The sequence below is a fragment of the Haliotis rufescens genome, unplaced genomic scaffold, assembly GCF_023055435.1.
Source record: "Haliotis rufescens isolate VD_foot unplaced genomic scaffold, xgHalRufe1.0.p SCAF_11, whole genome shotgun sequence".
Classification (NCBI taxonomy): domain Eukaryota; kingdom Metazoa; phylum Mollusca; class Gastropoda; order Lepetellida; family Haliotidae; genus Haliotis; species Haliotis rufescens.
In genome coordinates this window covers 21,438,225-21,464,513 of record NW_025963791.1, presented here as the reverse complement: position 1 = coordinate 21,464,513, position 26,289 = coordinate 21,438,225, and the positions used below count along the sequence as shown (strand labels likewise).

Below are 26,289 nucleotides of genomic sequence, written 5' to 3'. Positions count from 1 at the left end.
TACTACTTGATACAGTTTTGTAGGGAAAGATAGTTTGATCAAAGCCTTAAAAGTTGTCATGATAAAAAATATTTGTTAAAAAATATAAAATCGATGTTTCACTCAAGTGAAGTACATTCTTTTTTTGTTGTTTTGTTTATTGTTTAACACCGCACTCCTCAATATTCCAGCTATATGAAGGCGGTCTGTAAATAATTGGAATAAAAGGAACTGCCTGTTTCACTTAATTTTCAACTAGCTTGAGCATATTAAGTTCCTGATTATTTCATTTTGATTTAATTTACATAAATAATGAAAACTAAGGATGAAAAGGAAAATTCTACTTGTTGTCTTTTACTTGAATTTTGTTTTTAAAATGTTGGGGTGCCTGTTTAAGCTATACTCTTAATAGGGCTGCAACGATACAGGAAGGTCACGATACGATACGCATCTCGATATTCTGGTCACGATACGATACGTATCTCGATACGAAATGATAAATAAAACAAGACTTAAAGCATGTCAAGTTTGAACCTTTCATGATTTTGGAACAGTCAAAATTATTTTATAATAACAAGACTGCTGTAGTTGGAACTGTATCTAACTTTCCTTAAAAACAATTCAAAGTTCAAACACCAGAAAATAATTAATGTACTCCACCGGTGATACAACTTCAAAGAATTGTTTTATCAGGAATAATATATTCCAATATCGTGTTACCTTAGTTGCAGCTTTTACTATATATATATTTCAAATTATAAGAACCACAAGTGTAGCATTTTGGTACTGGTGATTGCTTTGCAGGATATTTTTACGTATGGAACAATTTGATCAGTCACCCTAGGGACTTCCCGTGCTACATGTATTTCGATTGCGAAAACGTTATGTTGACATATATTCGCCAAATTGCCACACATATGACTTTTAACGAGTCAAAGTATGGCATTTTTAATATATGTATCCATTCTCTAGCAACTAAAGTTCGTTTCAATGAGTCAAAAGCGGTAATCTGACCGTGGTTGCAGTATCTCTTCACACACGATTTCACGTAACTTAATGAAAACAATATTAAATGAAATTTTGAATAAAATTAATAAAATATATTACAAACACAAGTCCAGATATATAATGAACACGTTTTAATAACAAGATAGTATAATAATGGTATTGAATTGCGTACTTCAGTTCGGATTTGCTGACAGGTATTTCTGGTGTTATGTGCTTGCGGGGATCAGCTGATAATGTTTTTTGAGATGGGGAAAAACATCTGTCGGTGTAAAACCTGAGCTTATTAAAAATGTAAGTACGTTTTTAGGAGCCATGCGTTACCGCGCGCTATAACCAAGTTAGCGGTTTATTGAAAGGCACAATAGCGAGGAAACGCTTTACTTGAGATTTGCGTTCCGTATCGTGGCGTATCGATAAATGGGCCCACGTTTATCGTATATCGTATCGTGGGTCAAGTATCGCGATGCATCGGAATATCGGTGTATCGTTTCACCCTTAACTCTTAATATGGAATACATTGTCAAGATTCTGAAAATTGGGTTTTTCCACAAACCAGTGTTGTTCCCATAGCTATGACCGTCAGTCTGTTAAAGTTGTTACTGTTAGTTATGGCAGTCGTATTACTAAGATCGCTTTTTTTTAAATAGGGATCTTAGTGGTTACTTATGTACAGACACATGGATCATCATTTGGCTGACATGGACACTTTCTAGTTAAGCTTGTGTTGTCCTGTTCCAAGTTTACTACAAAATGCTTAGTCGTAATACATAAATCTGATCGATCAAGTTATAGTGATTATGGTTTGATAATCAATCGTGCTTGACAGCTTGTTTGGCTAGGTGCTGCTTGTGGTTAATTCAGACAGGTATTAATATTTTTATGCTGCATGTATTGACTCATGTATTGATATGGTGGGTATGGAAATTGATGGGCCGACACATAGCTGCGGTGAACACTAGTGTGAAATATTGGCAGTCACACTGTTGTTATATTACTGTAGACAGGTGTGATATGGCGGTGTGTCCATGTCTATCCTTGACAGATGCAGATCCAGGATTTTGAAATATTAAAGGGGTTGCACATAATACCTGAGTCTCAACATGCGCCAGGGCCCAGTTAACATGTAAGGTGTTTGAAGAAAAGCGGGGCTGCAGCCGCTGCACTCAACTCTGGCAGTGTTAGGAATTAAATGGGGTATTGTATTGTATTTTAATCTAGATACAACCAATAATTTTTCATCATTTTAACCATTGTTAACACTGACTGATAATGATCAGAGATTGAGTAAGTAAATAAATATGATTTTATTTGCATTTAGACCTATCACAGTGTTATCATGGCAGGCATGAACTATGCTAGGTGGAGGATCCCTTGAGTTCAATCCTTAATTTTTAGGGTTAGAGATTTATCAGTTATATATTCACTAGTCCTGAAAAATGATCTGCTTCAGAATTGCCATTTACCAAATGGTAAAAGTGATGTCCACAAGGAAATGTCACCAGACCTTCCTGGAATTTACTAGACTTGGACTTATGGATTTATGTTCATTTCAAACCTTGATTTTGAACACTTTGACTTTGTAGTGTATTTCTGATAAATGGATTCTACTTACAATTAATGTGTTCACTGTTCAGTGTTCATGATAATATGTTAAAAGTACAAATCAGATGGTCAGTGGGGGTGTTAAGGGTTCCCATGTACTAGTTGATATGACTAAACAGATACAAAATAAGACATTTCTTTCTCTGCACTGTTAGGTTGGTTCAATTTCTAGGATGTTGAGTGATTGTCTTCATGGTCATCCAAAATGCCCTTGCAATATTTTTCTAATTTGGTAATGATATAGAAGAATAAAAAAGTCAGCCGTTGATAAAATCATGAAACTGTCCTAATGACATTTGTCTCTGGCAATATCAGTGGGTATAAATAGCTATTTTTAAAGTTTAAGCAAATCGGCTGCCTCAACAAGGATGGTGGCTAGAAATAGATTTATTAGAACAGATTACTAATTCTTTCAATGCATGGTTAGGCAACAAGGAAAATAACATAAAAACACACTCTATAGTATGAGATTTTGGAAGTGGATATTTCACTGAAGAGATTACAGAAATCTGTGGTGTCAGTGGACTCTCATTGGCAATGTCTAATCCCGGTTTGCCACGATTATGTTTCTAGGTTTGTCAGCACCATACCCGTGCTCATTGGTTTCATCGAAGTGGTAAATGTCCTAGACCTGCATCACTTCAGGCTTTCCTCCCACATTAAGCTGACATGCCGCTATATAACTGGAATACTGGTAAAAGCGGCGTTTAACCCAACTCACTCACTCACTCACTTATTGGCAATGACACAAATTGACAAAACTGTAGTCCATAGATATATAATGTTGGCAGGCAAACTGTACCAGTGTGATGTGTTACTGTTTGATCATTATCAATAAAAGACAGCAATAAAATGACCTTGAGCCACCTCTTAGACAGCCATGAATGTTGCAGTTGATGTCCCTTGTGGAGGACCTGATGAAGGAGATGCAGACGTTGCGAGACACAAACTCCAATCTGCTGGACCGGATCAACGGTGTAAGTGTAAATAAGTATTGAACTTCAGGTTTAGTTCGTTAAAATCATTCACAAGAGAGAGAAACTCAACTGTGCTTGGGTCTCTCACGGTTTCCTGAAGTATCGAGCTTGGATTCTTTGGTAGGCATTTGGAAGTTGGAATCGTTCTCCCGTTAAAGGGGCAATAAGTAGCCCTGAAGCTTCGATACATAGCATAAAGAAGTTCCCCATAAAAAGTTTCATGTCTTCTTCATACTTTGAATTCAGAACTAAACTTCATTACCTGAAAATACAGAAGATCATCGATCCAAGCAATTTTGATGGGATCTGCATAATACTACTTAATTTTCAAGCACATTGAATTTGTACAAATGTTGCATGTTCGAAACCCTGACATTTCTGAATTTCTGATGGATATGGTCATCATGGTTATATAATGTTGAAGTGATGTGAAAAATGGTTCACAGTAATAGATTGGTAGAATAGTTTCTCACTAGTATACTAATGTTATAATTATCATGATTAAATTATATTGTCAAAAGTATGTGTGTTGAGATTATTTCTTTTCTTTGTAGTTGAATATTGATGAGCTGAACAAGAAATTAGCAGCTTTGGAAAAGGTTACGGTGAGTATTTTTATTTTATAAACAAATATGATTTATATGATAGGTGGCATGTTTGTGTGTGCTTTCATCATGTTCCTTCAACTTGAACTGTATGTTGAAAATCTGATAACTGTTAATAGTATAGGTGTTGCTGTGCCAAAGACTTTGCTAACCACTTAACCAAAAGATGTTATTTTTGTCGAGTGTAATAGTGTTAATCTATGGCCTACGTATGGATTGGTGGTGACTAGAAGGAAGGATGTTTTATGAGACAGGCTTTGGGCTAGTGGTGAAGTCAAAGACTGTGTATTTTACAGAATGATTTGAATAACAAGTTCAGCACACTGCCGACCGCTGATGACTTTGCCCAGTTTGTGACCTGGCCGCTCCTGGAGGATGCCCTGAAGGGGGTGAGGAAGGACCTGGAGGAGCTTCATGGGTCTGTCCAAGAGAAGGTTGTCACTGAGACTGGCAGCCAGACAGATAATAGAATGGTAAGCCTTTAAAATGTATTTACAGGTTTTGTGTCTTTTAATAGAATGGATCTTGGGAGCTAAAGAAGGAATACATTCTGTAATATTTCTTGTTCATGCAAATTGAAATATACCAAGGCAAGCCATTGGTCATTATTAAGTTTATGTTTTATTGACATGCCTGCCTCAGATGCTTGTCTTTCAAAAGTAAAGTTTCAACTTTGTTTTAACTTTTATTTCAAGATATTTTACATATGGTTTACCTTGAAAGATTATATTCAGTAATAATATCCTTCATTCTTGGAATATCAGCTTGATGTTTAGCTGAAAACCCTTGAACCCCTTTCTTTTTTGCATTCTGCATTTTGGTCATAGATAACAAATCTGCTTAACAAGAAATACTCTTTGTCTGGCCTTCATGTTTTTGAAACTATACCTTGGAATCCCAGCTGAACAATAACATAGGTTAAGTTGAACTAATGCGTCTATGACTTCAGTGGGGGAATGTAGAGAAACAATTTCATTAGTTTTTCATGGAGTAAGACAGTTTCATAATCATTTTTCAGTAGTCCACTGTTCTTGGTGATGTGATTACCCATGGAACATAATGTTGCATTAGCATCGAGTGATGACACTCTTCCTTGCACACTGAGCATATGCACTGAAACAACCTTTTGTGTTTATATTGAGCACCTGCAAAGGTTAATAAAAAAAATCTGAATGTTTCAGGGGTGAGAAAATGTTTAATATACTCATGATGTTCATGCTGTTGGACTGATTTTTGGACTGAATGCTGGAATAAATTCCATGGATGTTAGTACACTCCTAAACATGTGGAATGACCTTCCAACTATGGAGAAATCTTCAGGATAAATAACCATGTGCACAATTGACCTATCTGCCTTCTATCACCATCATTTCAAAAGACATAAACAGAAGGAACAAATATTAAATAAAACTAGCATCCCTTTAATAATACAATCAAAATTACTGCAGTTTACAACATAATCAGCTCTAGGTACTTGATCTTGACTACAGGTACTTACCAGTGTTACAGTTAGTCGGTTTATGTCTATAGTATTAGTGTAAGCTATGAGTAGATTACTGCAGCTTACCAGAAATAATTCTGGTCAGCTTTACTGTTACCATATGATATTGTCCTTAAAACTAGCCCTAGAGCTGACATCCCAACTACCAGATTACCCCTAAAAATTATGAACAATTCTTATAACATGTAGTTCATTTTTTTATCCAAAATGTTAAAAAATTTCTTTTAACTGAATTCAAACTCCACAATATCGTAAAACCAACTTCAAAATAAAAGAAATTGATCCGTGTCATAACCCTAATGTTAAAAACTTAACATGTAGGGCTCCTAGATACAAAATACTAAAGTAAAACCTTATAGGGCCCAGCACCCTCATTAGATTCCAACACTGAATATCATTATGACATGGTTCATATCTTATCACTAAACAAATAATTTCCAGGTTTAACACAAATTATTTTCAAGAGGAACTACAGTGTTTCTTGGAAACCAATATCTTGGCCCCAGGGAACACATTGGAATGTGTACACAGATCTTGTTTCAAGGTTTACTAATTGGCTGAACAGAAAGAGGGGATAAAGCCAGCACCACGAGGCCCTAGTACACAACAGACTGTAGTTCCTGTACTAGCATTGTAGAGAGTCAGGGAGAGTCGTAATACCTGCTAGCCCCCTGGGGCGTTGTACTGATGGCGACATGCTCACACAGCTTTGTTACACATGAAATCCTAACACCCTCACAAAAGAGGTATTGTGATAGGTAACAATATCTGATTAGAATGAGACTTATTTAATCTTCCCAGGTGTCACCAGGTTGTAAATTGGCTTCTAAGCTTAGCATGTGGAACTATGGAATTAACTGCTGATCGGTCTGTGAAATCCCATTACGTTTTTGATATTGTATTTAGCATTAGATGGCGCCATAAAAATCTCATTGATTCAGTATTTCTGGTGTAACATTTAAGTGATTCTGGTACATCTTGCTGGTCAGTGAATGAACCGATTGGAAATAAAATCTTTTCATATTATTTTCCTGGACATACAAAAAAGAAAAAAAAATGCTGAACTGATTCACTGTCTTGTGTATATACAAGCAGGCCAACCACATGATTGCTGTGGTTTCAATTTCTAATTCAATTCTTTCTGTTCGGTGCCTACATTTATATGTTAGTGGCCTTTTTTTTAATTGAATACAAGACAACACAAGTTTCTAGTGATAGAACTGAGAACTAGCCTGATAGCCCATGCTAGCTGGTTTAATCTTAAAGAAATCCTAAGGACTATGAATTTGGGGGGCTGTTAAGAAATTATTATTTGAGCTGGTAGTTTTGATTCATTTCTATCTATTTTCCCAGAAATTATTTTTTTAATAGTAGGAAGAAACATGCCAAAAATATGCACCCACTCACTGTCCCTTGTTTTGAAATCTCTGTATTTGGATTAAGAAGTTTTTTGTTGTGCCTATTTGTCAAATTGGAAAATTTAGCAGCTTTGTGGAAGATATTCTGGAGTAATTCAAGATTTCAAATGATAGTCTTCTTGTATGGGAATTATTTTGCATTATGAGAAAAGAATCCATGTTTTGTAGGAAATGTAGATATTGTTTCCCTTGCTGTATATATTTTTAGCTGACTTATGAGAAGTTACATGAATTTAGAAAGAAAAACAAATGATTTAGTTTGGGCCAATTCTGTTTTATAATTAGCTAAAATGAAAATTTTATCACCACTGTCTGTAAGAAATGGTGAGTGAATAAATAATATGTTTTAAATTCTTTCTTCTAACAAATGAAACAATCAATTATCTTTTGGTATTAATTTGCAACATACTTCCGTGATGGTGTGACCTACACGTTTGCTTTTCATTCATGAGTCACAACTAGCCCTCCGACCCTCTCACCCTCCAACCCTCTCCGCTGTGTGTAACCCGAGACCTGTGTAATTGTCACATTAGCGGCATGGGCCAGAATAGATGGTTTGTCACAAGTGTGTAATGAATGTGGCTATTTACGCCATGCTGTAGTGAGGAGACAATGTGTGACTGGCAACATTCCTATGGCATCAATGGTCTCATATTACTCCAGTTGTTGCAGCCATTGTTAGAAGTGGATTTGGATCACAAAATTTAGAAGTGTGAACCTTTTGTTATGCAAGAGGTCATAGTAAATACAGGGCCAATTATCATCTCACATGACTTGTTGTTACATGCAAGTGCTTGTCGCCAGTTTTGTAATGTCAAATTAGTGAAGGGTTCAGTGCATGTTGTATGAGGGTTAGAATTCCCTATTCTGTATAGCATGTCATCATTATAGACAAATATATTATTATGGCTTTTAGTGAGTGAGTTAGTGAGTGAGTATGGTTTTACGCCGCTTTTAGCAATAGTCCAGCAATATCACGGCGAGGGACACCAGAAATGGGCTTCACACATTGTACCCATGTCGGGAATCGAACCTGGGTCTTCGGCGTGACGAGCGAACGCTTTAACCACTAGGCTACCCGACCGCCCTATTATGGCTTATAAGTTTTATGTTGACATGTTTAATGTATTTTAACCCAAAAATGTGAATAACCTTTCAAATTAACGTGTGTTAGACAACATGGAAGTATTTTTTACTCATATCAATTTCTCCTTTTAAGTAAATGCTCAGAATTTCATCTGCTATATAAAATAAATATGTGCAGTGCTCAAATTCCATAGAAAGATTTTGGAAAGTTTTATGACAAATACGAGGGAAATGCTGCGGCCACCTTCTGGCCATTGCAGTGAAACTTTTGTTAAAATTTGATAGTTGCCTTGCTAAGTTAGATTGTTCGATTCCCATGATTGCTTGTGAGACTTCTGCAGATGAGATGACAGTTGATAATGTCAAAATAGTTTTAGTTATCAGGAATGAACTGGTGATTAGAAAAAAAATCTAATCAAACATAGATACCGGGTATATTAAATGCTGATTTGCAAGGCATGCAACAATAAGCTGTTACAATGCGATGTGCTGCTGATTGGTGTGAGTATTGATTGACTGCTGATTGTAATTGACGCTGATTGAAGTTAACTAATCTACAGGTGTACGCTAGTGATAATGGGATAATAATTTCATGCACATTGTTTGAGTCACCGTGGATTGTTACTGACATTGATCAAGGTGGACCAGTTCATCCCATAAGGAAGAAAATTTTATAATATTTGTAGGTCTCTGGCAGGAAAAGTCAGTTCACTGTAGTGATAAATTCTGTGCAGAGTTTGTTACTTGCATGAATATTATGTGATTATAGATAGTACATCTGTCAGGACTTGAAATTCTTTGTTATAAACTGTTAGTATGTTGTATGTGGGTGTTCATTTTAACCATGCTGTATATATATTATTGTTATGCGCTACGTTTATATTTTTTAAGAATTGTTCACAACAATATGACCAGAAATATATTTTATTTAAATAAAATATTTCTGATTGCATTGACCAATTCCTCCATTTCATATACCGGTATGATTTGTCTGTAGTTCTGTTTTTAGAAAGAGAAATATTTCATATGAAATTAGATTTTTTATAACTTCAAATGTCTAATAATAGTTATTATTATCTCAATAAAAACTCATTTTATGAAAGTCTTATCACAAATTGAAAGATAATTTTCCAGCATTTCAGGATTTTGTCAAACAAAACATGTCCTGACTTATGCATGATTATCAAATACATGGATTGTCTTCCTTCTTCATGCTCTTGCAGCTAGATTCTGCCACATTGCTTAGTTTCATGTACTGTTTGCATGACATAGATATAATGATGATAAAGGCACATATGACCTGTTACCATGCTTCCAAATCCACATTTATATCTGTAAATATCTTAAGGATGTTTGCAAGGCTCACTTGCAAAGTCATTGTTGTAGTATGGGAGTTACGGTCGTCTTAGCTCTAAGATTGCTTTTTGTAACATGACCCTGGTCTGTGTTAAAAGTGATTAACTGTTTCTTCAATCCTGAGGTAATGGATGAATAATACTGTTTCATTGAACAAAGACCTTGGTTAACTTGAATCCATTATGTTGCAAGCCAGGAGGTATCAGTGGTGAGAGTTTTCTCCATATCTGCTGATTTGAAAATCAGTTGTAAGTGTTTGAAATCTCTAAAGTGGGGTCTCAGGGTCAATGAGGTTTGCTGGTGTAGTATTTGAATCTTGGGACCCCATAATTGTAAACTTTGAACATTAGCATTATCACAGGGATCCTGTGACTTTCATGCTTAATTTGAACACTGGTTGTTTGCTAATATTGCTAATCATGTTTATGTGAATATTATTTTGACCCCATTACCCTTAAATATGTTTTTCGCATAGTCCATTGATTTTGCATGACATAGATTAGAAAGTAGTTTGATGTTGATGTTGTGTTGCAGCCATCACGCCCCTCCTCGTCACACCACACATCATCACGCCCCCCATCATCACGCCCACTGTCACGTCTGAGCACAACCAGTTCAGGTCCCACAAATGAACTGCTGGACATCCTGGAGAGAATCGGGAAGTTGTCTGAATCCCACGATGCCCTCACTAAACGTGTGGAGGAGCTGGAGGTAGGATAATGTTTTGTGGTTTTATCATGTTTATAATCTCACACACACACACACACACACACACACACACACACACACACACACACACACACACACACACACACACACACACACAGAGAGAGTAATATAGTCTGTGCTAATATGGGATTCTGCAAGTCAAAGCACTTGGTCATCTACCACCTATGACTCGACCTCGGTTAAACCGCTGAGAGGATCTTATGCACACTTGATGACCCCATCAACCCTGTTGCCAGGCTGATGTCACTGTTTCCTCGGTGGATCTTGCAACAATATTTCACAAATTACGTCAGAGGGTATTGTGATGTGATTGTAAACTTTGTGGTGCAGGACCCCGTTCCACAAGGTGATAGTAGAGCAGTGACAGTTGTGCCTCTATGTATATGGGAGTTACGATAACCTTAGCGCTTTGATAGCTTTGTGGAATCGACCCCTGAATTATAAAGGTGGGCCGTTGTATGTTACTCGTATTAAATTAATATGTGTCAACTTTTGACGTGTTAGAAGTATTATTCTGTTAACTCAGTTGGATTATGCTATGGATCGCATAGATGTCTGCCTTTTCACACACGTGTCAACTTTTGACGTGTTTGAAGTATTATTCTGTTAAACTCAATTGCATTATGCTGTGGATCGCATAGATGTCTGCCTATTCACACAGGACAGTGAAATTATGAAAAAGTTATTAACAGCAAGTAATAAATAAAATATCAAAGTTGCTCCTATAAAATACCCATTTTATGAAACTCGCTTTTGCTTGTCAGATACCAGGACTATTCACTCGTTTCATAAAATTGGTATTACACGGCAGCAAGTTTAGTATTCTATACATTGTGTATGAACATAGTTTAGACAAGGTAGTATGAATATTCTATTATTAAACATAACATTTTTAAGTCACTACTTCTAAAGTCTGGATTTACATGAACTCTTTAAATTGTCAAACCTAACAACACATGACACCTTTTATGATCTGATGATGTCATAGAGTTCCATGGGCCATCATATTGCATGGCGATTAACATGTGCAGGAATCCTGAATAACTAAAATGCTGAAAATTGAAAAGTTTTTTTAGGGTAAATTAGTTTGGCTTTTTCTGTCTATGTTTCTGTAAAGCTAAGGCGCGAGATTTCAAATGTATGAACAACAGGTATCTAATCTAATCCAATCTACAGTCAGACTACCTCAAATTTCAAAACACAGTAGGTTTATCTCCTAATTGTACCCTAACAATATGGTGTGCTGCTCATGCTGTCCCCGACTCCTAGTCTACCTTGACTACTGTGATTTAGTTTAAATGTTGCTGATTTGGGGACTCAACATCTTTTACTCACCGATAAACTGGTAATATCGGATATTGTCACTGAGCTGATTTAGGGTACCGTATTCAACGTAATAAGCGCCCAGGGCGCTCTCAAAATAAGAAATAGGGGCTCTTATTAGAATATTATTTTGGTGAGAAAAAAAACAGAGTTGAAAGATCGTAAATGTCGTGGTTTATGCTGACAGCCTGAAATGTTTACATACGACAGGTATATTTTCCAGAATTCAATTGCCAATAATTAAGGATGCACATAACACACGAGTGCGTATTATACCGATTAAATAAGTCGTGTGTACATTGATCAATCGGAAGGGGTGCTGATTGGGATTGTTCACTAGCCAAATATTAGCAAATATCGCCCTGGGTGCTTATTAGACCGGGGCGCTTATTACGTCGAATACGGTATTTGTTTTCCTGATTAATGAATCTCGACCTGCTTGATGCTAGTTATGTAACAAAGTCTTGATACTGCCGACTATTGAGTATGACGCCCCTTCAACTACTACTGATTAATGTCTAAAGCACATATTTCTTAATCACCTATGCCTTGATCACAGAATGACAAATGACTCACGTTATTGACTGCTTCCAGCTGTTAGACTGTTGAAGTTATCATGGTATTCATGATTGAAAAACTCATGAAGATTGACACATGTAATTCCCGAAACAACAAACGACCTTAAAATTGATCACAGCTTTTCAGGTTATTGACAGTTTGCTTTCATTTATGACATATATCCGTTAGATCTTCATTTGAATTGAGTCTTGTCAATATAAAACAATTATTTATTGGACACAAAATCATTTCTTGTTATAAAATACATGAACATGTCTGAATAAGTTTCTTGTTTATTTTTAAGGCAAAATAGTTTATAAAATTCGAGAAAATAGAAATCTTTGTTAGATGTTATTATGAAATGTGTATTTCAAGGTTTTGGTAGACTGGCATGAATTAATTCCTTATTTATATAATTGTTAATGAAAATGATGAAACCACATGATGTGTGTATTAATCATATTAATCTTGTTAATCTTGCAGTTCCCAACAAGAAAATTGTCCATTTAGGCCTGGTGTAGCTATTTAGTTTTCTAAGGCTAACAAACATCTTAATGACTGTCATTTTAAAAAACAAATTCATTAGTTTTTCATCAGCCTTCAATGATCATTTGTGATTTTGACAGAATATATGTCTATTTTTGCAAATTATAGATTTGCAAATAAATGGTTGCAATGAACATCTATTGATTAGTGTAATTATCAGTCACTCAAAATACATGTCTTTGTCACTTTTTCGTTTTTTTATGCCTCTGCATGGCATTAAGTACACCGAATATGAGAATAACTGCTCATTCAGTAGCAAATCCTAGCCATGTACCTTTTACGAAGTAATTGAGTGTACAGACATCCAGTTGAGTGGCAGTAATCACGTCGGAATCGGACTATAAACATGCTTTGTTTGTTATTGATTGACTATTGATTAAGACATAGATTCGCATGCTTCAACACCTGCACGACACGGAGAGGAAGCCATGTCTCATTAACAAGGTCGTCAGTGACGAGGGAAAGTGCTATTTTATGCATAGTGCATTTGGTGCAGTTATCTGCCTGTTAAAGTACAGATGTTGTGAAATCAGGCTTGTCCTGATAGGCTGTGATTCAATATTTATAGAATTGGACCTCCAAACCGGAGGAAGATGAAGACCGAAGTTCTTATAAATCTGATATTCATGCTTAAGGTCTATTCGAGACCATTAAACATTAAAATCTGCAGTGTTTGAAATTAATGGGGGTTCCTGAGGCGCCTGAGGTTTGCTGCTGTAGTGTTTGAATCAATGGACCTCATAAATGTTTAACATTTAACATTTGGGTGTGACAAGGACTTGGTTGACAGTGTGTCACTGTACCCCGATGGCATGGCTTCTTGTTGTAATATCAATCACTTGATGTCTGGTCCAGACTTGAGTATTGACAGGCCACTCATATTGCTGGAGGGTGGCGTTAAACAACAAACATTCAGAGAACACAGATATGTATATTAAAGTCTTAATTATGAATCCATTTCGTGCAAATAACTTTTTAGAAGTCAGACCTTAGTTCTCGCTACCGCTAAACAAAGATCTGAAGACATCCCCATTAGGGGTCACGTCAGAACGACCTTTCATCCGACCAATCAGAGCGTCGCTTACCAGATCATGAATGTCACAGTCGGAATGTGATTTCTAATCATACAACCTCAAAAACTTTAACACGGGGTATTCCTAACGATAGTTACGGGTTTAACGACTGAATCCATACAATTTAGACCATCTATTAGCCATTCCAGAATGTTCTTTTGTTTCAAATTTGTAATCGAGAATTTGTCAAAATATGTTTTGAAGCATAGTCGCCAATTTGAAATTAGTGTTGAAAGCACGAGAAAGCTGCCTTCTGATTGGTCATTCCATTGGTCGGTCAAAGTTTGCGCAAGGTTGGTCTGATGTGATCCGTAATGGGATCTCCTCAGATCTTTGTTTAGCGGCAGCGAGAACTAAGATCTGATTTTAATGAGATTGCAGAAGCAAGGACGTAAAAATATGTTCCCAAACTTTTCTGATTCTGTTATCACGATTAGGGCATAAGAAAGAAATTGCATCCCTTCTGACAGGTCTTGAAATATTAATAAAAAAAGATAATTTTCCATCAAAGACAAAATAACACGGCTCATCCCCCAGAAGTTTAAATAGTTGTCACTTTACTTTTTCAATCTATGCATAAGGTAAAAATGATCCCACCCACAATTTTCATTTTGTTAGAAGCATCTAAGATAAGGGTACATAATATGGATGGATGCCACTGCGGCTGTAATTGTCACAAGAACCAAACGTTTTGATCACATCTCACCAGATCTCAATATCAGTCAGATCTCAAGACAAGATGTTTCTCCAGACACCTTACATTAAATCCTTTAATTTTGGAGAGAGATCTGCTCAATATGCAGCAGCTTTTAAATGGAACAATTTGCTGCTTGATATCAAGTAATCAGAAAGCCTGTTGAATACACCAACAGTAAACTACGTTTATAACGAACACACTTATAGCGAACTGACAGATATAACAAACTTTTTTTTGTCCCTGCCATTTGCTGTATATATGCTTATAACGAACTACGATTATAATGAACTAAAATTAGTGGTCCCTTTGAGTTCGTTATAAGCATAGTTTTCACTATACATGCCCTACCTTGGCTCTCAGCATCATTTTCAGAAGTATTTAGTGAAACTATATAGACCAAACTGAATTTGGCTTCAGACAACTAACTGTTGTTATCACAGACTCAATTAACATGGGCCCCATTCAACAAAGCGCTCCTATCACTACGACTATCATAAGTTTATGATAAAATATGGGAGTTACGATCATCTTAGCCCTGAGACCGCTTTGTGGAATGGGTCCGTGGTAGTGTGTCCTCTGATGTACTGTGTTGCGCCACAGACCTGCCTCTATACTACCAACATTAGGAAGGCCAGCACAATATCCCTAAAAGATTGCTCTACATTGTCATACCCATTCCATCACTGTAATACAATTCTCAAATTTCCCAAAGTTCTGCCAAATACTTTTCCTAAATTCAACCGTGCTTCTCACCTCTATTACAGGAACAGTTGAAGAATAAACTGGACAAAGAAGCTCTCGAAGGACTGAGTAAGTAACCACACTTATCTACTTCAGTGAGTGAAGGAATGACTTGAGTTTAACGTTCTTCAAACTGTAACTAAGTTTGGTTAAGTGAAACAAGTTACCTGAATTTGGGATGAGAGTCCAAGTGATGCAGATCATAACGTTTCCAACTTGAATACCCACAGGCATGGCTGATTATGCTGTGGTGCTGACAAACCATGGATAATAATCTGACCAAGACTGGGAATCAAACCCCCGGCAGGGTTAGAAATTCATTTTTGTATTCATGAGTCAGCAAAAACATTTTTCACCATCTACATTGATCTACCCAATGGTAAAATGGTAATCAATAAGAAAATGTCACAAGTCCTGCCTGAATTTAACTAGCCTTGGACTAGCAGATTTTTGCATAACCAACACAACCAGCAGATGCCTGCAGATCTAAGGAAGTCAACACTGCATAATGAATTGTGACAAATCAAACCATTGGCCCCTGGGCCCCCTATTATGTTCAGTTTCAATAGATTTGAATGATGTTTGTCTTTTGTGTGAATCATAGCACAAGGTGTCCCCAGCTTTCAGCTACATTGCTAAAGATGTCCTTGCCATCATCCCTGCATGAAGTTCTAGGTTAAAATAATGGATTAATTAGATTTCATTTTTGACATACATGTTATGGCACATTGCCAGTGTCATTTTGTCCATAAAATCCTCTTTTTATCAAAATGTTTCCAATGGTCTGGTATTACTTCATGCCCAGAGATTGCTAATACAAGGTGCTGAAAAATATCTGGCACGACATAAATGTTTTAAGTGACTCATGCAGACTTTTATTTTTATCACCGATTTAAAAAAACATATGCGGCTTGCTACAGTCAGCATTTTAGCTGCCAGTCGGTGTGGTGCAATCATTGTATCATCCAGTGAGACCCCTGCCATAATGTGTTGCTAACTCCCTGAAGTGAACTTCCTTGGACTTCAAATAATCATCATAATCATGGCATTATGGTTTTTGTGTTAACAGAGCTTCGATTCAAATAAGTAAATTTTTTTAAACAGAATATCATGCATAAGTCTATTTTAACTATTGGGAGAGAACGTTTGTGGAGGCAGAACCAGGATTTTGAAAAAAGGGGTGTGCACTTAAAACCCAAATCACATGAAGTGTCTTGGCCTGGGTTGCTGTTAAAACAAGGGGGGTGCACACCCCCACCCCATCCCTGCTACACACACACACCCTGGATCTACCAGTGCTTTCTGTATTGTCTCACAACTATTCCAACCAACTTGGATTAAATCTTGCAGCATATTTGAAGGCCAGTATTTCAGAACTTGATGTTATTTTGTTCCCACAGTGCAACAACTTGCAAATCTTTCTGAGAAACAGGAAAACCAAGAACCGCTGGTGGTGACATTGCCTGCTCAGATTGAGAGGTCGGAAGTGATCTCAACATTGTCTCAAACCTCCCCTGAGCCCAAACCTGACTCCCCTAAACTTGTAACCATTGTTGAAACTCCAGAACCAGTTAAATCTCCTTCCCCTCCTCCAGTAATAGAATCTGAGGTAGAAATAGTTATCTCCTCCTCTGAACCGGAAACTGAACCTGTGACAGTCTTCCCTGTTCAAGTTGAATCTGTCCAGGCACCAGAACCAGTTAAGCCTGAACCCAAACCAGTTGAGGTCACTTCCATCAAACCGGTCTCACCACCTCCAGCACAACCTGAACCAGTTATCATACACATGCCTGGACCGGGTATATATATTTGTATAGCAATGGAGATTGTAGCTATAGACTTTCGAATAGAACTCTCCGAGCTTACCTTCGTTGTGTTGTAGGATTCTTGGTAGAATAACTTAAACCTTGAAAATATCAGTACTAACCATTGTTCTATAGCAGTCTCATGAGCTGACAATGAAAAACAAGGTTTTTTTGTATGACATTTGTCACTTGCACATGTTGATATAATTAATCTATTCCTAGTTTCAGAGATGCATTTGTTCTTCAATTAGGAACTGAAGTTGAGAATTATGTAACTAGAATCTAACAGAATATTGCAGATGTTTTTGTTTCTAACATCCGTTGTTAACATGGTTAATTTGATGCTGAGTAACATATGCCTTATATTTTCTACAGTCTTAGAATCTGTAGAAGCAGAGTAGCAACAATGACTTAGTGACTTAGACTATAAATACACTCATATTTTAAGAATTTTTCATGAAAATGGTTTCGCACGCATGAAATGTATTAACATGACTTTAATTTGTGTAATTATCTGAACTTTTTCATTTATAGTCTCTTATTTTTAGGATAAAATTTATTCCTTATGTTCTGTCTCAAAGACAAATATGTCAGTAATAGTAGATAGACAATTTGTTAACAGAAATTCTGCATTATTTAAGGTTAATTCTATAGATGCTCTTGGCATTGTTATGTTGAGAGTTAAGAAACAATTCATCAACAGACTAATGTGTCATGCAATATTAACAGTAATAGTTTTTGTTCAGGACCGATTTTGTTCATGATTGATTATGTTCATGTCTGATGTTGTTCATGAATGGTGGTGTTCATAATCGATGTTATGACCAATGTTGTTGACTGGTGTTGTTCATGACTGATGTTGGTCATGAACAATGTTGTTCTGATCAATGATCATGATTGATGTTGTTCATGTCGAATGTTCATGTGTTGTGTTGTTCATGACTGATGTTCATGACGGATATTGTTGACAATAGATTTTCATGATTGATATTGTTCATGACTGGTGTTGTTCTTGATACAGACATCTCAGGGGACCTGATGGAGCAACTGAACAAGCTGAAGGAGGAGCTTGATGCCCTGCAGTCCATGAGAGATAAGGTGAGCTACAGGGTGGTTGTAGTGATAGGTAGACAAGAAACTGCTTGATAGGTATATCAGCAGTTAAAGTTATTCATTTCTCTTTTATTTACATAAACACATACACTGTGTCATAGATAGTATCAGCATGTTTAGTCTTGACAGAATGTGAAACAAATATTTTATGTTTGAGTCAATTAACTCTTCTGTTAGCTTCTAACTACTTGTTATTGTTCCAATTTGTTTGGGGTACCCCTAGCCCTTTAACTCAATTAAATATGCGGTTATTACTTTGTGTCTTAGCTGGAACTTTCCTTTACAAGTTTTCATTTTCCTGTGCACCATTTAACTGTAAATTTGGTTTTATGAATTCCTGCATGTTTCATAATTGCATGTCGATTACTTAGCCCATATGGGTACAATATGCAAAGACCATTTCAAGTGTCCCCTGCTGTGATATTGCTGGAATATGACATAAAACTATACTCACTCACTCTAATACCTATCCTCTCCTTCTTTCTTTCAACCATCTGATCACATTTCACCCTGGCTTTGCACTTTACTCTGTCACTCTCATCACTCTAACACTCTGCACCTGATGCTCATGGCGCTCCCAACAGTTGCCCACCACTATATCAACCTCTGGGTCTGTTGGTAACAAACACATGTCTATGGATGGCGCTGGGAAGATACACACCTCTCAGCCTCCTAGTGATGGAGAGTCATCAGACACTGGCACCATCTCTGCATCAGAAGGACCATCATTATCCCATAACCAGTCCAGTCAGGAACTGCTAGCCATCCTCCGATCACGTGTGTCGGACTCTGAAGCCTTTGAGGAATTGATTTCTCGTGTTGGAAACCTCGAGGACAATTTCAAAAACCTGCAGCAGGCTATCCTGAATCCATTGGCAATTGTTGGCTCCCAACAGTTGCCCACCACTATATCAACCTCTGGGTCTGTTGGTAACAAACACATGTCTACGGAAAGCGCTGGGAAGATACACACCTCTCAGCCTCCTGGTGATGGAAAGTCATCAGACACTGGCACCATCTCTGCATCAGAAGTACCATCATTATCCCATAACCAGTCCAGTCAGGAACTGCTAGCCATCCTGCGATCACGTGCGTCGGACTCTGAAGCCTTTGAGCAATTGATTTCTCGTCTTGGAAACCTCGAGGACAATTACAAAAACCTGCAGCAGGCTATCCTGAATCTAATGGCAATTGTTGGCTCCCAACAGTTGCCCACCACTATATCAACCTCTGGGTCTGTTGGTAACAAACACATGTCTACGGATGGCGCTGGGAAGATACACACCTCTCAGCCTCCTAGTGATGGAAAGTCATCAGACACTGGCACCATCTCTGCATCAGAAGGACCATCATTATCCCATAACCAGTCCAGTCAGGAACTGCTAGCCATCCTGCGATCACGTGCGTCGGACTCTGAAGCCTTTGAGCAATTGATTTCTCGTCTTGGAAACCTCGAGGACAATTTCAAAAACCTGCAGCAGGCTATCCTGAATCCAATGGCAATTGAGGACAGCGGCTTCTCCAGTGAGCCCTTTGGTGACCTGCCGTCATGCTTCTCCGACATGGATGAAAAGATTGTTATGTTGTCTCCTGTATCCAGTAATGTCACCGACCCTGCAAGTGAGGGCGAGAGCAAGGGACAGAAGAAGGGAAGTTTGAAGAAAGGGCATGATATTGGTGATTCAACAGAGGATGAATCGGATACTTATAACCTTAACTTGGGGTCTGAGTTGAACAGAACAAACGAAAAGTTGAAGCATCTCAGACGTGCTTTGGATGACCAGATGGGAGAGGTCAGGAATAAAATATTTGCACTGGATCACGACCTGAAACGGATGGCAAAGGGTGTGGAGTTTGCCCTCAGGCAATCACGGGTAAAAGGATTGTCGAACATGGTCAGTATCACCAAACCAAGGATGCCAGTTCCCTTTTTGGGCTTTTTGCCTTGTTTGTTCCATGTGGTCTAGATTTACTGCTGCAACTCCCACACTTCATCACAGACTTACAGGAGTTACAGGAACAGCAGCAACAGCCACAATTATACTAATATTTGAAGTTGGTTGCATTTGATCATGCATGTTTTTGACTTACTAACAACATCATCTTCACTGTCCTTGTGTGACAATTTTATGCTCTAATCCAAAATGTATTTCTTTGAAGGTTTCAGGAAGTTATTTGACATTTATCTCCCGCCCACCAAAGTTGACGGGGGATATAGAAACGGGCTCCTTCCATCCATCACGTTTCGTTTCCGGAGCATAACTCAAAAACCCTTCAATATTTTTTCATGAAACTTTGCAGGTCTGTCAAGTACATGCTGAACTGGTGCCTTTTGCTATTTAGAAATTTTAGAAATTTTAATTTTTTTTTGGTTTCCATGGCAACAAGATGGACTTAGGTTCTGTGAGGGTAGGGTTCGTTTCCGGAGCATAACTCATAAACCGTTCAATATTTTTTCATGAAACTTTGCAGGTTTGGCAGGTACATGCTGAACTGGTGTCTTTTGCTATATGGAAATTTTAGAAATTTTTATTTGTTACGTTTCCATGGCAACAAGATGGACTTAGGTTCCAAACTCTTCTTTTTTTTACAATTTCCATGATAAGTTCTACCTCGGTTAAAAAAGGTTAGGGTTTGTTTAGATTTAGTTATGTCATAAATTCTGCAACAGGGGCTGGGGATATAGCCACCTTAGTGGCAAACTCTTGTAATCTTTGGAAACAGTATGCTCTTTGATCCAAAAATGTTTAGCAAGGAAATGGAATTTTTGTCCAACCTGCCCAAAACAGCCTGGCTAGAAACTATTGTTGTACCTTATTCTTACCACTTGTAATTCCCAAAATGATCTGGACCACCTCCATGGCCTACTGGTAGAGTGTTCAATGTTTAAGGACACGGATGCTCTAAGCAGAGCTCAGAAGGCAATTCTGCAGCTGCAGGCAGAACTAGAGCGACTTGTGGAGGAAAGCAAGCACCACTCCGAACAGATTGAGGTGGGAAACAACACACATGAACTGCTCTTGCAACACATGATTCCTTTAATATGTCCAGTGGTCGAAATTATTATCAGAACGCTAGACTAGTAAACTTCAGGATGCCCCAGTGGCATTTCCATTTAGTTACCATTAAGTAGATAGCAACTCTGTAACTAGTGAAAATATAAATAAATTTCTGACCCTGCAATGTTTGTGGTTTTCACACCAGAAGAAAACTTTAATCTGGCTTAAAAAGATCTTAAAATATTTGTATTTGTCTTGAATTTGGCAACCATGGTTACCTATGCTGTTAAATATATTATTTCTCTAGTAATGTGTTAAAACATCATGTGACAAAAGATAAGCCTGTCACTCAAACTGGTGTTTACTTGACTCGAATATTTTATGTTGTGTATTTGGTGGACGTGCGCATGGTGCCATTGTGACAGTAGAATAAAGTAACAATGTTCTTGGAATCGGTTTGACACATATGGATTTTACTTTAAGCCTTTAAAAGTGTGGTCATTGCTTTTAAAAAGTAGGCATGGTATCTCAGTGGGCTAGCACTATAAAATTGACATTATTTCAGGCTAGTACAAGCAGCAGTAATCATGATCGTAATGTTAAACACCATTTCACCCTACCTCACCCATATGATCCAATACTCAAAGTATAGCAACATTTTGAAAGGATGGATATTCAAGTAATCAATAATTAAAAACACAACTGCCACCTATCAACCCAAATCCCAAATTAAGGGATGGGAATCATTGGCGTAAGCAAACAAAAATATTCAATGTTTAATGATAGCTTTGACCTGAAAAGGGATCCCAAGCACTAGAACTGTTACAGCTCCAATATACATCCAACATATATTTAAAATCAGTTGCATTTCATGATGTAGTCTCTTGCTGCTACAAATTTTCCCCATACTCAGTGCCGTCCTTGTGTTTGTCAGATACATTGTGACACCGAAGTTGCATAACTACTGCAAACATTCTGTATTGAATGACTCTTTGTTCTGCTGAGTCAATTGTCAGTGCAGTTCCATATCCCTGTGCACTGTATTGACTGGCGCAGCTGCACTTTAAGCGTTGTCATGCCTCGAGCCATGCAGTCATCCATCCAACATGCACTACTTGCGACACTGCATTGTGCCAGGCCCTGGAAAGTGTAGCCCTGTGTGTTGTGTGGGAACACAGATTAATGTACATGTGCTTGTTTCCCAGTCTGTCACCACGAGTATAGACATGTATGGGTAGCAGTGTTCTATAAATGGGAGCTTTGATTTGGTTAAGAAGAAAGACAAGTTCTATGGATGAACAACTTCTTTATTACAATTAGTGTGACGTTTCGGTGTCGATCCTAACACCTTTATCAAGCAAGTGATGGATAGTGCTGAACAACATAGGTATATATACTTATTAACATCATTGTTTTTACAGTATCCAGTTTTTACCCTGTCCCATTAGGCATTACCTGGCTTCCAATCATCTTAGTCAGCTCTCTGTGTCCATCAATCAATTTACTGTAAAAACATTGATGATAATAAGTATATATACCTATATACCTATATCAGTATGATACACATGTTCATGATAATCTCTATGTATGTGACTGATGCTTATGAAGTTTTAAATGTCATTCTGTGGTAGATTTGTAACTGAAGCAACCTTTTTCTAAATAGAGCTTATTGACGATGCGACGCAGCCTTGAAGATATTATAAAAAAATTTGTAAGCACAGACAACATTGCCCCAGGATCAGCGTTTTTTGTACTCACATATCTGATTCTCTTGATCCTGTTGTTTCATTAATATGTCACTGCTTTCTGCTGGTTTACTTCAGCAAGACAACCTCAGTTTGTTTTGGATTGCTTTGATGATTTTATTTCAACATTCACAGTTCAAGTGCTCCTGATTTCCTTTTTTTTTATTGTATAACATGTCTTTGTTTTTAACATATGACTTATTTTTCAGAATTGGTCCATTCCACAAAGCCATCTTTGCTCTATGACTGTTATGATTTCTGTACAGAGGCTGAGGACAGTCGTAGTGCTGTGATTGCTTTGTGAAACTCGACCTTGTTATTTCATGCTTTTGTTTTATGTTACCACGGTTTTGTTAATGTTTTATGCAGATTTGTTTACAGTTCACCTTTTTTGGTATTATTTCATATTATTTGTGATGCGTAACATTGAACTGTTTTATCTATTGTAACAGCATCATGATTAAATTAAAATGGGATATTTTCTAAATATGATAACTTTGTTATTGTAGATAAAGATTATGTAAAATTTGATATATTTCATAATTCATAAAATAAGTGTTTTAAATTCTTTTTAAAAATTGAAAAGTATCAAAGAAAGAGTCGTGACACCAGATTCCAGAGTGGTCTTACACAGCATGTATTGTGTTTAAGGACACGGACGCTCTAAGCAGAGCTCAGAAGGCAATTCTGGAGCTGCAGGCTGAACTAGAGCGACTGAACAATATCACACAGAACATTGTGGAGGAAAACGAGCACCGCTCCAAACAGATTGAGGTGGGTAACACCACACACTAACTGCTCTTGCAACACATGATCCCTTTAATATGTCCAGTGGTCGAAATTATTATCAGAACGCTAGACTGGTAAACTTCAGGAAGCCCCAGTTGCAGTACCATTTAGTTACCATTAAGTAGATAGCAACTCTGTAACTAGTGAAAATATGATAAATTTCTGACCCTGCATTGTTTGTGGTTTTCATACCAGAAGAAAACTTTAATCTGGCTTAAAAAGATCTTAAAATTGTATTTGTCTTGAATTTGGCAAACATGGTTACCTACGCTGTTAAATAAAATATCTCCTAGAAATGTGTTAAAACATCATGTGACAAAAGATAAGTCTGTCACTCAAACTGGTGTTTGCTTGACTTGAATATTTTATGTTTTGTATTTGGTGGACGTGCGCATGGTGCCATTGTGACAGTAGAATAAAGTAACAATGTTCTTGGAATCTGTTTGACACACATGGATTTTACTTTAAGCCTTTAAAAGTGTGGTCATTGCTTTTAAAAGTATGATCATGGCCTGTAAAAATGTGATCGTTGACTGTAAAAATGTGATCATTGCCTGTAAAAGAGTGATCATTACCTTAAAAGTGTGAAGATTACCTTTAAAGTTGTGTGATGATTGCCTGAAAAGTGAGATCATTGCCTGTAAAAGTGTGATCATTACCTTAAAAGTGTGAAGATTGCCTTTAAAGTTGTGTGATGATTGCCTGAAAAGTGAGATCATTGCCTGTAAAAGTGTGAAAATTGCCTTTAAAAGTTGTGTGATCATTGCCTGAAAAGTGTGATTATTGCCTGTAATAGTATGATGACTGCCTGTAAAAGTTTGATCATAACCTTTAAAAAAGGCCTTAGAATTAGATATGGTGGATTTAGTTTTGAATGAACTGTGCTGTTGCAGAACCTGCTAGGCTACTGTGATACTCTCCAGGACAAGAAGGCAGACAAGGAATATGTTGCCATGGAGGTGGATGTGGTGAGTGTTGGCACCAGCTTCATCTGTGTCTTAGACTGAACATGTCATAGCAGTCATGTACCTATAGATGAATAAATGGCTTTCAGACATCAACCAACCAGGTCTAAGTTGACTTGAGATAAGCAGAAATGATCACATGCAAATTACAACCATCTATGATTAATGTCAACTATATTTGTGTAGTGTCACCTGAGTGTTTAAAACAGATGAGAGTATAGAATTAAAGTACCGTATTCGACGTAATAAGCGCCCAGGGCACTCTCAAAATTAGAATAAGGGGGCTCTTATTGGAATATTATTTTGGTGAAAGATGGTAAGTTTCGTGGTTTATGCTAACAGCCTGAAATGTTTACAAACGCCAGGTATATTTTTCCAGAATTTAATTGCCCATAATTAAGGGTGTATATAACACACGAGTGCGTATTATACACAAATAAATAAGTCTTGTGTACATTGATCAATCGTAAGGGTGCTAATTGGGATTGTTCACTAGCCAATATATATCAGCAAATATCACTGTGGTCGCTTATTAGAGCGGGGCGCTTATTACGTTGATTACGGTATTTGCTTGATGTGCCTTGACAGAAAGCCGACAAGCGTCAGCTGGACAACAAGGTGAACCGCAGCGTTTTTGAAAATACCACAGACGAGATCAACAAGATCATCAAGGAGATCCTGGACAAGTTGGATGGAAATGTTAGTACCTCATCATTGCAATCTTAATCTGTGCCCAAACCTTTTGAGTCTACTAGCAGCATTTCCAGTGAATTTTAGTGTTCTTATAAGGCATATTAGCTGATCTCACCAGAAAGAACAGGTTTACTAGTCTGTATACAATTGTATGCTGTCTGAAATGTTGTTATTGATGTGAAGTATCGGTCATTTTGCTGCTGCAAGGAATCAGAAATAACTTATTGGATGATATTGATCATAGACATCCTTCGAGAGTATTCTGCAGTATCACATAACTCTAGTTTAGACAGAGCCCAGTCTAGGTAATTTCTGGCTGAGGATATTAACTCTCACCTGTGACTTCCCTGATTGTTATTCATGCTATAGTCTGTAGTAGTTACATTTGTTACCTTGCCTGTCTCCAGGAGAGTTCCTGGAAAGACGCCGTTGCCCAGTTGGCTGACGAACTTGAGGGCAAGCTTGACCGGCTGGAGTTAGATCCACTCAAGGAATGGCTAGAGTCCCGCCTCAAGGCTCTCAACAAGAAGATCATGGCCAACGCTGGCAATGAATGGTTAGATGACGATGCTGCTGGACTGAGGAAGTAAGACTGTCTTCATTCTTGTTATTTGATGAGTGAACGAGTGAGTGAGTTAGTTGGGTTTTACCCTATTTTTTGCAATATTCCAGCAATTTCACATCGGACACCAGAAATGGGCTTCACACATTGTACCAATGTGGGGAATCGAGCCCAGGCCATCAGTGTGATATTTGCTTATGATTCAGGGCTCCGTTCAACAAAGCAATTTTAGGGCTCCGACTGGCATGAGCCCATGTTAAAGTATAGGAGTTATGATTGTGGAACGGGCCCCAGGTTGATTTGTTCATAAAGGACTTGAACTGTGTATTACTGAATAAGACATAGTGTCTACATGGATGTTCCCATTGACATGAAAAGTGGTTTGTTTTGTGGTATATTTTTTTTACCTTTTTGATAGT

At 37.5% G+C, this 26,289-nt stretch overlaps 1 protein-coding gene across 5 annotated transcripts in view; it reads left to right on the top strand.

The window, feature by feature from the left end:
* Nucleotides 1-26,289, top strand: part of LOC124137222 (glutamine-rich protein 2-like) — a 49,818-nt gene that overhangs the window by 8,412 nt on the left and 15,117 nt on the right. For 3 of the 5 annotated variants that reach the window (XM_046503425.2, XM_046503426.2, XM_046503427.2), the window contains exons 2-12: nt 3,483-3,566; nt 4,121-4,171; nt 4,468-4,644; nt 10,067-10,243; nt 15,223-15,268; nt 18,026-18,102; nt 18,702-20,012; nt 23,513-23,635; nt 24,544-24,618; nt 25,204-25,314; nt 25,716-25,894. In XM_046503425.2, the coding sequence (XP_046359381.2) occupies nt 3,483-3,566; nt 4,121-4,171; nt 4,468-4,644; nt 10,067-10,243; nt 15,223-15,268; nt 18,026-18,102; nt 18,702-20,012; nt 23,513-23,635; nt 24,544-24,618; nt 25,204-25,314; nt 25,716-25,894 (2,411 nt within the window). Of the gene's footprint in view, nt 1-3,482; nt 3,567-4,120; nt 4,172-4,467; nt 4,645-10,066; nt 10,244-15,222; nt 15,269-18,025; nt 18,103-18,701; nt 20,013-21,008; nt 21,111-22,779; nt 22,828-23,512; nt 23,636-24,543; nt 24,619-25,203; nt 25,315-25,715; nt 25,895-26,289 lie in introns of all 5 variants that reach the window. The other 2 variants (XM_046503428.2, XM_046503430.2) reach the window with 2 other exon arrangements.